The 15,197-nt window shown below is 34.9% G+C and overlaps 1 protein-coding gene across 2 annotated transcripts in view; it reads right to left on the bottom strand.

The window, feature by feature from the left end:
• FSTL5 (follistatin like 5) overlaps positions 1 to 15,197 on the bottom strand; it is a 275,638-nt gene that overhangs the window by 182,318 nt on the left and 78,123 nt on the right. For both annotated transcript variants that reach the window (XM_015623545.2, XM_015623546.2), the window contains exon 4: positions 8,620 to 8,868. In XM_015623545.2, the coding sequence (XP_015479031.1) occupies positions 8,620 to 8,868 (249 nt within the window). The remainder of the gene's footprint in view (positions 1 to 8,619; positions 8,869 to 15,197) is intronic.

Genomic DNA, 15,197 nt, shown 5'->3' on the forward strand with positions numbered 1-15,197 from the left:
TCATTGCTTATATTCACACTATTAGATTCCAAGAAAGTTGGAAAAAACATATAGTTGAAAAACATCAACAAATATTGACAATTTTCCTAAACTAGCTACTGTCAATTGAGTAGATTAAGTTTCTTTAAACCAATTTCATTTCTCAGGTTCCACTAGGGTGCTACACACTAAAAACAAGTAAATAATCCTGAAGAGACAATGCTACATTTCTAGTTTAGTTTACCATAAACCCCACCTACCATCCTATGTTAAAAGTAAATGTCAAATCACAAGTGAAAGCTTTTAACTTACAGGTTTTATCCACTGTAAATTTATTTACCCCATCCATTAGCTACTAGAGCCAGAAATAATATTTTTGCATGCCTACTTTTCTTCAAAATACTCAGATTTTGTAAAAGAAGCTATGGCTTTTTTTAAGTTGGTATACCATATACTAGCCAACTTGAATTACAAATATCATGCCAATGCCTTGTATATGTATCCAACTGCTAATGATTTTTAAAGGCCAACAATATGTTCCATCAGAAAAATTTCCCACAGGACCTAATGATAATTCATACATTATTTAATTAAAACTTTTTAAAGTTTGCTTTAGACCAACAGCCGTTCAGTAGTTTAAGACTTTGTGCTTACTCTAAACTTAAAAATTATGTTTTTCACTTAAATGTCTGCCTGAGTACAAAGCTTCCATTATTTACTATTAATTTGTAACAAACTTTTCGTTTTATTTATTGTATAATATTTTTACTATCCCATACAACTGATTTGATAGTAAAAATAGTTCTTTAATTATTTTGAGGTACAAGCAGCCATTTTGCTACTACATTTTGCACTACTGTTACCTGTTTTCTTCCAGTTTTAAAAACATTTGCCATCTTCAATACTAAACAATACCAGTATTTATTTTAGAATGTCACAAAAGAAGTTGTGTGGTGGTTTTTTTGCCTTTTCCCAAATTTTTTATAAAGGTTATTTAAGCACAGAAATTGAGACATTATTTGAACCATACCTGTACAATCCTTGCACTGCTAGCAATACATCAACACTTTTCTGACAGTACCAAAAAAGCAGGATAGCAAAGAATATTCTGTCCTGCAAGTGGCACTGCCCTATCCACAGGCACAAGTTACCAGGTTTGAAAGGAGGGCACTAGTACAACTCTGTCCACTAATTACACTTTGCCAGAACTCTGCCTCTCTTCCTCTCATCTCTCCAATTCTTCCTCAACAGTACCAGAAACTGCTGACTGAATTTCAGCACCATGAGCTTCATTCTGTTTCTTCAAAACCAGGCTGAAGGTGTATAAGGATGGGTTTTTTTCAGAAATGCTTATCCACAAAAAATAGTAGAAGTTGAAGGAAACCATAAGAAATCATCTGGTGCTGCTCCCCTGCTCAAGGGTCACCACCACCTGGTTGCCCAGGACCTCATCCAGTCAGGGATCTATCTCCAAGGAAGAAGATTTTACAATGTTGGTTGTGTGATTCAATAACTTGGCAGAGATTTGAGAATGAAGCTTTCAGGTTAATACAGCTTCTTTGAACAGATTGAATTTTTCTGGCAACAATGCTGAAAGTTTTAAAATTTTCTACCAGTGAAAATCTATGATGTCCATAGATCCATTTCTTTGTGTGGTATCAAACAGCAGTGATGACCTTACAAGATATTTGAAACTTCATTAAGTTTGTACAGAGATTAGCTAGAGAACACTAATTCTTCATCACTATGTGAATGTAGAATGCATAATAGCCAAGAGCGGATTAATAGATTTATCCCAGCATTGAAGGCATTGATATACAAAGATTGGGACTTCTCCAGACACTGAAAATAAAGGATGTCTTTGTAGTACATCTTTAGCCAGGCAATAAAAGCCAAGCCTATAATCACAACTTATTTCAGGATTTCCCCCATTGTCATTGCCCTGAGATGTATAAATTTATGAGAGGTATAAATTTAATGCAAAGGAGGAAAGTGAGTATAGAGTTTAAGACATTCGTTGCAAGGAGATACAACATGACCAACAGCATTGAAGTTGATGTTTAGTTTTTAAATTAAGCTTCTTATATGCACATTCTCATAAATACCTTGAATTTAGCTTCACTTGCAGATCTAGTTGCAGATATTACACGTTGGCCTTGCACACCAGTTAGTTTAAGCAATTTAAGGGAACACTGGGGAGTTTAAGAGAGATATTTGAGACAAATCTTGTACAGATGTTGATGGAAAACCCCCCAGTTTTCCAAATCTCATGAGCAATGGAACTCAGGAAAATTAACTGTGTGGGGATAACAGGGTAGAGAAAGAGTGCTAAAATTTAGTATGGTTTCAAAGAATATTTAAAAGATTCAGTATTCTATTAGAGCATCACTTTCCAACAAAATGTTGAAAGAAGTAGCACATCTGCTATTAACAGTGATTTTTACCACCCTGTGAATGTTCAATTTCTAATCTTATCTCTGCATAAATTCAGGATTTAATATTAATTTCTTGACTGTCACACTAAAGTGAAGATATGGAGATCATAGCCTGGATTATTAATCTAAATCTAATAATTCTTATGTGCTATCAAACATTTTATGATCAAGCAGAAACCTTGAGTTCTGAAAGATTTTTTCAGATTTTTTTCATAATACAGCTTGTGTTGAACATACTTTTGGAGTGCTGGCTGAAGCTTGACACTTTATTGGCAGCAACCTTAAGGGTGCTATTATATGCAGAAAATCAGACTTTCAGAATGAGTGTAATAATGTTTCTGAGAACTTCAACACAGAAGCCAACTGATAGAGTAAAAAAGCAAATACATCTCAGGAAAAACTTCTTTTGCAATGAAAACACTGGATTGGTATTCAGATTAATGTATCCTAATTTCTTTTGAAAGACTGCTAAAAATGAAACCTAAATAATGTGTTTAAGATTTATATAAAGCACAAGATGAAATATTTCTAGAAGTGAAACTGGCAAGATGACAGAGACTTATCTGCTTGCTTTTTGAAGTATATGAACATCAAATAAGATTAAATAAATGCCAGTGCTTCTAAAATGAATATTTTGATAATCAATCTAAGATCACCTAGGCCACAAATCAAACACAAACAAAAATTTAAAAATTACTGTCTTTGAAGTAATCCTGTGGAAGTCACTGCAGAGGCTAGACAGGCATCCTAGATTTTTCTGTGGGATAGTTAGATTTTGGTTCACTTCAACTAACTCCCCCAGCCCTCTTAAAAAAAAGGAAAAGCCTATAGGCTTTCCCCTAGTATTCACAGTCTACTGCTGAAATCCTATGTAGCTCACAGGATCTGCTGTATGTCAAGCACAAAAGCTTGCTTTGAGTTTATTCCTGCTTTATTATGTCAGAATTTTAATTTTTTTTCTTGGAATTCAAGGCAGCCTACTCATTTCTTCCAATACAAGGCAGCCCATTCATATCCACTCTTAGCTTGCCCTGATGATTTTGTTAAGATGCTTTCGGATCTTTTTTAAGCCGTTAAACCAAAATTACTTTGGTCATTCCTGCTAATGTCTCTTGAACTTTTTCCAGTTTACTCATACTTATTTTGAATTTCTCCATAGTCAGCTCTTATCCTCTGCCCTGAACAGTTTAGTACTGGGAGTAAGCTTTCCAACATATGTATCTACTTTGTCTATCAGGAACAGTCAGGGGAAAAGAAAAAGTTGTAGCATTCTTTAGATATCTAGGTATTTTAGTAATACTAGTAAGAAATCTGAAGCTCACAGACTTTTTAACAGATGAAAATATTCTCCAAATGAAAATGAGACAGAAAAAGAAAGATGAGATTAAAATAATGTTAATACCATAAGGATGCCACAGAAGCTACTTATAAGTAAAGAGCTTACATATGAAGTAAACTTTATTCTACAAATATTCTATAAAATTCAAAGGATATAGGAGTATTTGCTACATTCCTGAAGATTCAAAGCAAATTGACATTTGTTATAATGACTGAGTGTATCACTGTATGGAAATAAATATAATATAAAATATAAAAGAAGCCCAGGGTGCATAGAAAATACGAGATGAATTTGTCATGGAAATTTTTTTATGTCTTACTTGTATTTACTGGCCTGGTTTTAGGAAAATGGAGTAGAAGAAGTGAACACAAGAAAACATAACTGAAACTTATCTGATGTCCCGAGAATGTCATTCAGGACCCAGTACATTGTCCTACATGAGCCCAACTGAACTTTGTAGAAGTTGAAGAATAATATTTCCAGCCTTGTAAGTTCTGCACAAAGCCATTAATTTCACAGTGCCACTTCACAGAATAAAAATAAGGGTAGAGACACCAAGTAAAATAATTCCAGGCCATTTGAATCCCCATCCTCTGGGGCCTGTTAAAGGTATGGCTAGCAAGAGGCAGGGAGGGGTTAGCCAGGAGTGTCAAACACACTGTGAGTCAGATGCTCCTTAGTGCCTTTCTTACACCCAGCAGAAGCTGCTCTGAAACACAAAGTGCCTGGCTTGAGAGCATTCAAGACACTGGAAGCAGAGAGCATGCAGAGCCAACCTACCCCCTGCATACTCCCATGCTCATGCTCTACACCTCTTCACCTAGCATATAAAAAAAGCATATCAGACTTCCCAGCTGATATGGCCAGTGTCAGATCTAATGAATAATCTAAGCTTCAAACTTTGAATTTTGTCATTAATATTTCCTTTTATTTCATCATTTATGTTTCCTCTTCCCATCACTGAACATACCATTGTGGCACTTGACCCTCTCTTTTATGTTTTTTTAGGTCCTTGATATGAATATCATTCTTAGAAAGTTCCTAAGGATCACAGGATCACATAGCACTTTCTAAAGAGTTCTCTTGCTTTATTAGAATAATCTTAAATATTTTAAATTTTTTTAGATTGTTCAGGCTTGAGAGCTGTTCTAAAAGCTATTGTAAAATTTTCATTCTGTAACATCCAGATAGAGGACACTGGACTTTACCTGTGGGAAATAGAGGACTCTACAGATATACAAAACACTTCTAATTTAAATTCATAGAAAAGGGGATTATAAGTAATTAGCTTCTCTGTAGAATTCATTTTGCTTCTATATGAGAAGAAATTGAGACAGTTTATTGACTAACTCTCAGGGTCACAGTTAGCATCTAAACATCTAACCAAGCTAGCAGGAAAAATCATTCAGTGTCTGATGCATCATGACATGCCAATAAGTAACGGAGGGAATAATTATAGAAGGAGTGGAGAAAAAGTAATTTCTAATTTAGTATGGCCATTATCTTGATCCATGTGAAAAATGCAACATTTGCATAACAGTCTCAATCATCAAGGAAAAACTTTCAACTTCAATTACTGTTTTGCATGTATTCCACACATGTTTTGGAAAAAGAGGTAATTTAATTTGGTGTGAAGAAATAAAGATAGCAAGTGAAAAGGAAAAAAAAAAGGGGGAGAAAAAAATAGTCCAATGAATCTGGAAATAAATAAGCTACAATATAAAAACAGGTAATAGATCTGAATTTGAAGATTTTGTTTAAAAAAACAGCATGTCAGCAGAGTACAGCTTTGACACAGCTTTTACTACCTCAAAATGTATTTTTCAGAAGTTTCAGAAATGGCTCTCTGTGAAGGACTTGATGCTTTTTGTCTATGTTCTATACATAGCTTAGCTATGTACACATTTTTCAGTGATTTTAATGGAGTTTCAACGTATAAGCCAAAAAACTCACTCATTTAGCAAGGCAATCTTTAAACTCCACTTAGCATGTAAGTGTTTAAGAGGGCAATTTTCAAACCATTAAGTAGAAGTCATGATGTTTGAGATCAACTATATATCATTTGGTTACAAGATGCATTATTCAAATAATTATAGCTACCTAGCTACTATTGTAATGTTAATTGGGTATATAGAACATTAGCTTTTAAAATTTTATTCTCCAGACACAGAATACTAGTGTTTTCTGGTAAGCTTACTCATTTAAATAAGGTGTATTTCTAAGCTTCTCTCATCTTGAGCACCATACCCAATTTAAAACTTAAAATTTCTCCATCAAGAAATAATTCCCCTGAAGAGGGGAGAACAGAGAACCCAGTATGTGGATTTGAAGCATAAATACCTCAAAGCATTACCTTGTTAGAGATGAAATACAAAAAAGCAGTTAAGTACACAGTAGTTTGATCTGAAAATCAACGTTTAGTGATGAAATAAATTTATTCAGAAAATAAAAATATTTAACTGCTGTCTTAATACTGTCATTGTTGACAGTGACTATCTTATCATGTGAAAGTATCTTGCATGCACTCCTTCTCCACACACCCTTCCCCAGCTCAGACTAGCCTTTTCTAAAGGATTTTGTGAAAGCCTAAACAAAGTGCTCAGAATATTTGTTTTCCAATCTTCTTTGAATTTTTGTGGTCTCAGAAGCAGCTCCTTGAAATGAGATCATTTGTGCTAGAGGATGTCAGCTAAACTAAAAAGGAGGACATGTGGCAGTGCCCTTCTGACACCATCAGTAGTGATGGGGTTCACCTTCTCTATCCAGGAGGAGCATTGTTGAGGGCTTTTTCCTATTAGCTTTTTACAATTTTTGACCTTTAACTGGCAGAACCTTCAGCTTTATTGAAAGCAATCTACTAGTGGGTTAATTTAGAAATGTTTTGTAAAAGAAAGAAATCATATAAAAACAGCTTTACATCTTCTGCCTCCTTTCACTCCAGATAGAGTGGATGTTGGAAGACTCTTGTCTTCCAACATCTTCCATCTTTTGTTACAAAAGATGGAAGATGTTGGAAGATATTCACAAAAGACAGCAATGCTTTAACAGCACTGTGCTCTACTACAGCAATGAAGCAGGTGAAGTTAACATAGAAGAAATTGAGACTGATAAGGCCCATATATGTGAAATAATATCAAGAGAAATAACTGTCCCCGTCTCATCTGTTTAACATGACTGAAGTCAACATAGGATGAGAAAGAAGAAGGAAAATGAAGTATTTTACATTATTTTTAGGCATATAGTTATTGCCCAAATTAGAAAACTTGAGTCTTGATAAATAACAGTTTCCAAAAGGCAGCTCAGACAAAATCACTTAGAAACCCTAGTTCTTTACTAAAGACTGTAATTGACTAAAGAAAAACTCTGCTTTTTTACTTTTTTAATCCAGCATCTAAATTAGGTTTCTGAAATTGAACACCATTCAGATACTCCATTGTCCACAACAAGTGTGAAAGAATCATGGTGAATTTAAAACATAAAGATGAGCTAAAAAAAGGTAACCTTTGGATTAAATTTCTACCTGAAGTACTGTCTCATTTTTATAAATAAATCTTTCTTTCTTTCTTTAAGGGGAAAAAATGTAGCAATGCTACAATTTTTCCCACACATGCTCTGAAATTATTTGTGTTGTATACACCATACTGCAGAACTGAAATTAGTCCCATAAATTTAAACAATCTGTGTTTTTTTACTGTCATTTCTCCTATCAGAACACTACATCATCAAAGTATTTTAAAAAAGAGATTGCGACTGTTAAGATGAAAGCATTCATGTTTTGTTGTTATTGCACAAACCATTCCCTGCAAATACCATATATTATACTCCTAGATTCCCATTTTAATTTTCCACTACCTCAGAACACATGCTATGTACTTAAGGCCTATAAATTGTGATGATATATCAATTTTATACAGTGTCCACAGTTAGTTTTGAACAAAGTTAAACTTTCCCTATTACTTATATGTGTACTCCTGTTAGAAGATTTCCCCATCCCCAGCTTAAGCTATGGATATTTGTACCTCAGCATCTTTTGAAATTGTTGCTTAGCTTACCATGTTTTCAGGAAGCACTAGAAAGACTAATAAAGAAGGGCCTTATTAAAAAAAATTTCCCTTCCTGCCAAAGCCATCCACCTTTTTTTAACCAGTGAAAACACACTCAGAATCTGTCAAAGTAGTCACAAGTATTCTTATTCAAAGTCTGCACTGGCAGAGTTCCAGAAACCTGCAAGGTGTGCTCAAATTATACAGAAAAGGAGCATGTTGCTGTTGTTGACATTGTCAACATAAAATGCTCAGCATAAGGTGTATCTCTCAAAATTCAGGCTGGCACTTCTTAATATTCAGAAGATTAAAAAGTAACTAATCTTGCATGCTTTGATGAACACACCAGTAAACTTTTCATTATCCAAATTCAAAGCAAGAAAGACCCATTTAGCGTGAACAAGCTGCTGATTTATCAACATCAACACCCAGCACAGGTCCTGCAACCTTCCAAAACCCCTCTGAAATCCTGAATTCCATTTTTCCTGCAACAAAGATTAATATCCTTCAGGCTTTGGGATCTAAGTACATTTATATAAATGAGGTCAGCAACCACATTTGTAAGGCAAGCTGCCATACATGTTTCTAAAAAACAACTGGTTCACTCAGGTTAAAAAGGGGTTATTACCCAGAGCATTGAGTATAAACAAAAGACAAAAAAATCCATAAAGTATCTCTGGAGTGCTTACAATACTTACTGTATAAATTTTTCAAGTCCTTTATTCACTGTACACTCAGTAGCAGACGGTATAGAGATTTAATTGAACAGCTTGAAAACACATATCCAATAGCAATACTGCAGATACTGTTCAGCCATGCTTACCTTTAAAGAAACAATCTTCATTGTGTACAATGGTGATCTTTTTCTTTTTCAGACAAGCAGCCCTGTGCACTTCACAGTGGTTTTCATAGAATTCTCCATCAGACCCACACACAGGTTTGTAATGTGGTTTGCAGTGCTCCATGCACAGACACTCGGCTTGGCCAGTCTTCCCATTCACAACGCAGTGTCTGCCCAGACCACAGTACTTGTTTTCACATGATCCAAAATGGCCATCATGACCAAAATACCCTTAGGAAAAAAAATAAAAAAATATTTAGTCATTACATTTTGCTTAATTGCATGCAAGATACAAAAAGATTGATTTGAGTTAATGAAGTGAGACTATGTCTTTTGTTACATCCTTGGCTAATATTACATATAGGTCAGCCTGATGTTAAAAAATTTAGTTAGTCTCTTTATCATGACTTTTATACTTTTAATCATAGGCTAACTGTAATTTAGAGCAAGATCTAGTAACGAGTCACTACTCTTCATTAAAAAAAATCACAGTAAATCATTGCTTTTTAAATGTATATTGAAATTTGTCACCTTAAGATTGCTATACTATTGCATGCAATAGAACAATGTATGCTCTAGAATTTTGACCATAGGATGTCTCAAACTGAAAGGGATCCATAAGGATTGAATCTAATTCTGCGCTCCTTGGAGGACTACCTGAATCTAAACCATGTGATTAATAGCATCTTCCAGAAGTTTCCATGAACTCTGACAGGCAGATGAAATAGACATTCATGTATTGAGACTGATCCATGAAAATAACTAGAGCTGAATCAATAACTGAATAACTAGGACTCTGAATCAATATGCAGAATTTCAAACCAAAAAATGACCATAGCTCTGTGGTGGCATTACAGTGACATTCCAGGAAACAAAGCATGGAAGAGCAGGACTGATAGATCCACTGAATGGAAGCTAGAAGGAGTCACATGAACCTCTAGTGGTATTTCAATGATGACAAATGTGACTTGGATAGCAAACAGAGTTTTAAGAGTGCTGCAGTAGAAATAGAGGAGCTTCTGCTGGCCACAACTTTCAGTTCTTTCTGCTCCTAGAATAAGGAAATGGATTGTCTACATTAGGCTACCAAAGCCATCTGTTTGCTTTCTATCCTATCTGTGCTGCTGCCACTGTGTCAGATAAGCACTGGGGTCAGTAGCCAATCTCTTGGTGAAAGGGGAAGTTCAGTGTACAGTAATATTTCTTTACTATATCCCCAGCTTCCATTTTGACTGCCATAGAACTAACTACGGCTTCTTGGCAAGAGAAAGCGTATGATGTGAAAACAATGTGAAAATGAAAGCAGAATTGCCAATTGCAATTACCAATAAATAGGTTCCCTGATAACATAACTGGGTCATAAAATATGTATAAAAATACTAAAATGTCTCCAAATGTGAGAGTAGACACTGCCCTTCACAGCTACTTAATTTTATTCTCTCACATCATACTCCTAATGTCAAGAACAAACACCTGGTATTCTAATTCCTTGCAATACTTTCCTTATCGTCACATCCTAGCTGAATCCATCCTTGACTAACCTGTATAAAAATGGCATGAAGAAGCAAATCACAGTGCATAATTTGGTAGTTATTTGGTCATATTAGAGTAATTTTCCATAGTCAAGTGCTAACATCTCAATACCATAGCTTGACGCACATTTTTCTTCAAGCCACTGAGAATTTATGTTTTTTATTCAGTACCAGAAATAACATCTCACCACTTTTTCTTCTGAAGCCTATGGGTCAAAACCATGCTTTGATTTCTTGCTTTCTCACTCAGCACAAATTTTCGAGACAAATGCACTACTGAAAGCACACAACCATGAAATTTGGCTCTAATGACATGCTTTCTCTATACTACTTGATAACAATTTCAGCACAAAGTTGAGAGGGCTACATCTTCACCTCAGGTGCTGTATGGCTGATATTACTAAGCCACAGTGATTTTTATACACTTTTAAAGAGCAGACTGATGGTGGGTTTGCCTGCTCACTCACCAAAATGCAAACTTGGAACAGGAAAACCCAATTCAACATTAAAATTTTCCCATAAGTTTTTGAATGTATTCTCCTTGTGCCAATGTATCACCACTATATGTGAGCAACAGACATTAACTGACAGAAATTAATGCAAACCCAATTTCCCTATTTCCTTATACTAAAGCTAAGCTGAAATAAAGCTTTGTAATATCCAAGACTGCTTTACAGCACAGGTCATGTATTCATGTTACAGAATCTAAGAACTTTGAAGTGGTGGAATTGTTACAGTGTGAGGACAAAGTACATAAACAATTATTATTTATGCCTTCTGAACTGGAAGATAAAGATCTCAAATCTCTATCTGACAATTGCTCTGAATTACTGAGTGGTGTGTGGTGACTCAAAAATTTACTGTGCTGTATGTTATGAAAATAGAACTCATTTATGACTTCTCTTGGGACTTCATCTTAGTGCTATAATTAAATCTGATGCCTGAATGCAAAACACCTTCTTTCAGATAAGGGAGAATAATTTACATTATATATATTGATATTTATAATATTGGTATTTGCCAACATATACCAATTATGTACAGCAATAAACAAACAACTTTTTTGCCCTAATGAAAAACTCTATTTATTATGAAATGTTTTATATATGTCTTCATTTTACACCATTAGCTATTCCAAAACAATACATAAATTTGCATATATCACTGCATATGCAACTCCTTCAATTGAAGTCTGTGGTAAAATTCCCATTGACCTCAAGAGAGGCAAGATTCTTTCTCCAGATAAAATCTGAAGCCTTCAGTCATCATTAAGTTATAGCCTTAAGTTTTAGCATGTTTAACCAGCACTGTTCTGTACTGAGAAGGAGCACCTATGTAGTGTTTCCAGTGGTTTACTGTACATATTTAAGAAAAATTAGTTAGAAGTGTACTCTAAAGCAGTCCACCAAACTGTGCTTAACAGATTACCAGATCACTCACAGCAAAGAAATAAATAAAATCAGTGCAATTCCAAAACAGGTGACAAAATGCTCACAACCATAAATTTGAACTAAACATGTACCCAATTATGAAAATGTAAACAAATAAATCAATCTAAACAGCTACTGAGAAATACCAAGAAATGGGTTTCAATGTAAGTTAAAAAAACAAATGAACGACCCATCTTAAGTAAAACCAACTTCTGCTGCTTTTCACTGCTCAAGTCAAAATTACAAAAATCATTGTATGTGGCAAATCCTCCAAATTTTTCTTTTTGTTTCCAAAGAAGGTACTTCCATAATTTTAATCTTGGAATAGAACTGCTACTGATCTACAGGGATCTTGCCATTAACAAAAGAGAAACCACATTTTAAACCAATATGGGATGTGATATGCAGCCCATTCATGAACGCCTATTTCAGTCACCATTAGGAAATTGACACTATTACTTCTCATTCCTGGATTTATTATTATTGGAGGTATACTTTCGATACCTTGATAATGGATGAAGTTTTTTTCATAGGTAGTGTATTATTTTTTCAGTTTCCTGGGTGTTTTTAGGGGATTTTCCTGGTTGTTTTGTTGGATTTCTTGAATGTCAGTGAAGCTAAGTCTCCTGGGGTAAAATTGCTGGGATAAAATTGCAGCACCCATTCAGGATCATCTGTTGAACGTTTGTTCAGCATCATCACAAACACTGAGTTTTTCAAAAGGTTGCTCTATCGAAGCACTTAGTTTCAGAAAGTAAATTAGTCTGAGAAGAACTTAGGAGGCCATATTGAGATATAATTCAGTAATTTATTTGAGAAGGTAAGCAGCATGGGCTATTCAATATTAAGGGACTGAAGGCCAGTAAATCAGGATGACAAATAATCTAACCATGAATGCAAATATTTTTCCAGCAACTGTTATTGCTTATGTGATGATAGGCAAGCCTACATTTGTCACATGCCACAACACAAAAACAGGGAAGCTTGTACCCATATAAGTTATGTACTCTGAATTTTCAGCTAGAAATAGTATTATATTTACACATTTTGAGAGGATCTACAGTACTACAGGAAACAAAATGTACTTGTTTCCATATGAAATTAAGTTCAGGAATCATTCAAATTATCAAAGCCTGAAGTTAAAGAAAAATATAAAAAATCACACTTTAAGAACTATCACTAAAAATGTATTACCCCCAAAACAGTCAAAGCAGTTACACAGATTTTTCACATTCTATCGAAATTTAAAACTCTAAACAAATATCAAATGGAAGGGCAAAAATGTCTTTGCTTTTAGACAGTAGAGAAAGTGAAATGTTTTTAACTTTTATGAAAAAAAAATGTAAGTTAAATAATTAATAATTTATTTATCCATTATAATTTATTTATAAAATAGATTATATAATAATATAATAGATTATATAATATGTTATATAGTTATAAATAATATAATAATTATATTATAATTTATAATTTATTTAAATAATAAAGTTTCAAGTTAGCTGGGATTCCTCATGCAGGTTTCCCATTTAAAGGCTACTTCACCAGCATCCATAACTGAGCAAGATGTAGGTCACAGTTTGAGTCATTTACATTCAGTGATTAAGCTGGTGTTTTAGCATGCAAAAGACACAGAAATACACAATGATATCCTTTTATCCAACCAGTTTAGAGAAATGCTGCCCAGTGAAACTTTGGAAGTTCATGAGAGTATGAATCACCGTGTTCTACAGTCGGTCCTGGTCTGGAATACACACACCCAGCCTTTCTGTATGCTGAGCATTCTCTCACAAACTCAGACTGTTTTCATATTTCCCTAACAACATAATTTACATTCATGACTTCTCTCCTAACTTGCTGCATCACCCACATGTCACGTAAAACAAAGTGGCAGCTATTTTTCAAGACAATGCACAAATATTTTGCATGCAAATAACTAATGGTAATTTCTGGGGTCAAAAGACTTGTGGTCCCATTCTCCCCTCTTCTATTTAAAACCAGTCTGTAAATGACAATTCCACCTCTACATGTGTATCTTTTCTTAATACACTACCTATGAAAGGCCCACCCAAGTCTGTAATCCTTATTTTAGTGAGTGTTCAGTGTAGTCTCAGGTTTTAGTAGCAAGATTGATCACCACCTATCATTAACACTCGTAAGGTATTAACACTGAGCATGACCCCAGCATGAACTGTGAGAATCTGCTCATAAATATTAAAGTTCTAGACTTCTTCTATTTTTCAACTGTAGTCTTTTAGCAACAGTTCTTTAACAATTTTTATTGTACTAGCCAGAACAGCTTGCCATTACATTGACTGAACATTACACTAAATCTGTACTACTCATTATACAGAAGTCTTGGTATATGAAATTCTTCAGAAATTTAGATTTTATTTTTTATTTTGATTAGGAATATTTTGGGCAGAGGACAAAATTTAAAGGAAAGAGTGGATTGTTTGAGAGTAAATAAAAAATGGTTAAAAAATGTGTCAATATAATGATTTTATATTATATCTATATATATATATCTTTTGGCTGGGTCTTGTACTATCCTCTCCTCCCTTCTTCCCTGCTGCCTCCTCTGCCCTTGGACACACACCTCCCTTTCCTCCTTCCTTTTAGGGGCACTGGAAGTACTGTAAAGACTCACACCTCCATAGGACTTGAGATCTTCTGGTGGGCTCAGTATTTATCAGTGAGGCCCAACTAACAGAAATTGACATAAGCATTATGACTGTAGAGGATTTTTTTAAATCTTAAAAATCAAGCCTAAATACACTTAGGAGAATAGGGGTCAATATTCAAATAAAGTGACGTTGTCCTGTAAAGGGAAGTTGGAACAAATTAGAAGTGCCACACTTAAAGGAAATAATGTGCAAAACTTCAAGAGAAAAAAAGAGAACAAAATAATATCAAGTAATATCAGGGAGATCTGTAAATGCTGAATTACCTAGCTATTAATTTGAAATACCGAAATCTCCCATAAAAGTGCATCTGTCAGCCAGAAACCATCAGGTTGGCATCTTTGCCCATATGGATTTGTTTCTCTTGCCAGCACTTAGAAGCCATCTTCAGCAAAATTCACAGAATTTCATTTCCTCAGAAAAGAGAAAAATCAAATCATACCTCCTTTGCTTGAATGAAACTGATCAGGAACAAAAACACCACATAGGAAAATGAGGAGAAATTACAATACAACCAGAACAACACAAAGACCTCTTGTGCTTATTAGGCAGAAACTTTTCCCCTTTTTCAGGGGCAAAGTTTTCACCTGCTTCTCTCTTGTCCTAGTAGTAACAGGCTTAATCCTCTCCAGGTGCCCATATCAGGGGGCTCAGCAGCTGCCTGGTCTTTGCCTTCTGCAATTCCAAAGGCTTTCTGTGCGTTCCTGTCTCTCTAAACTTTCTTGCTCACTAACAGGGCTGTTAAACACCTGTTTGGTATCAGCACACACACCTGCGACAGCTCCACTGCAGAGCCTTTCCTCCAGTGAGGTGCCAGTTGAGATTCCTGCCTGTACCAAATTCAGTTTCACCAAGAAGTGGTGCTGAGCAGTGCTCTGGCCCTGTGTCCAGGTCCACACAGAAATGTCCTGTGA

Source organism: Parus major, chromosome 4 (assembly GCF_001522545.3).
Source record: "Parus major isolate Abel chromosome 4, Parus_major1.1, whole genome shotgun sequence".
Lineage (NCBI taxonomy): Eukaryota > Metazoa > Chordata > Aves > Passeriformes > Paridae > Parus > Parus major.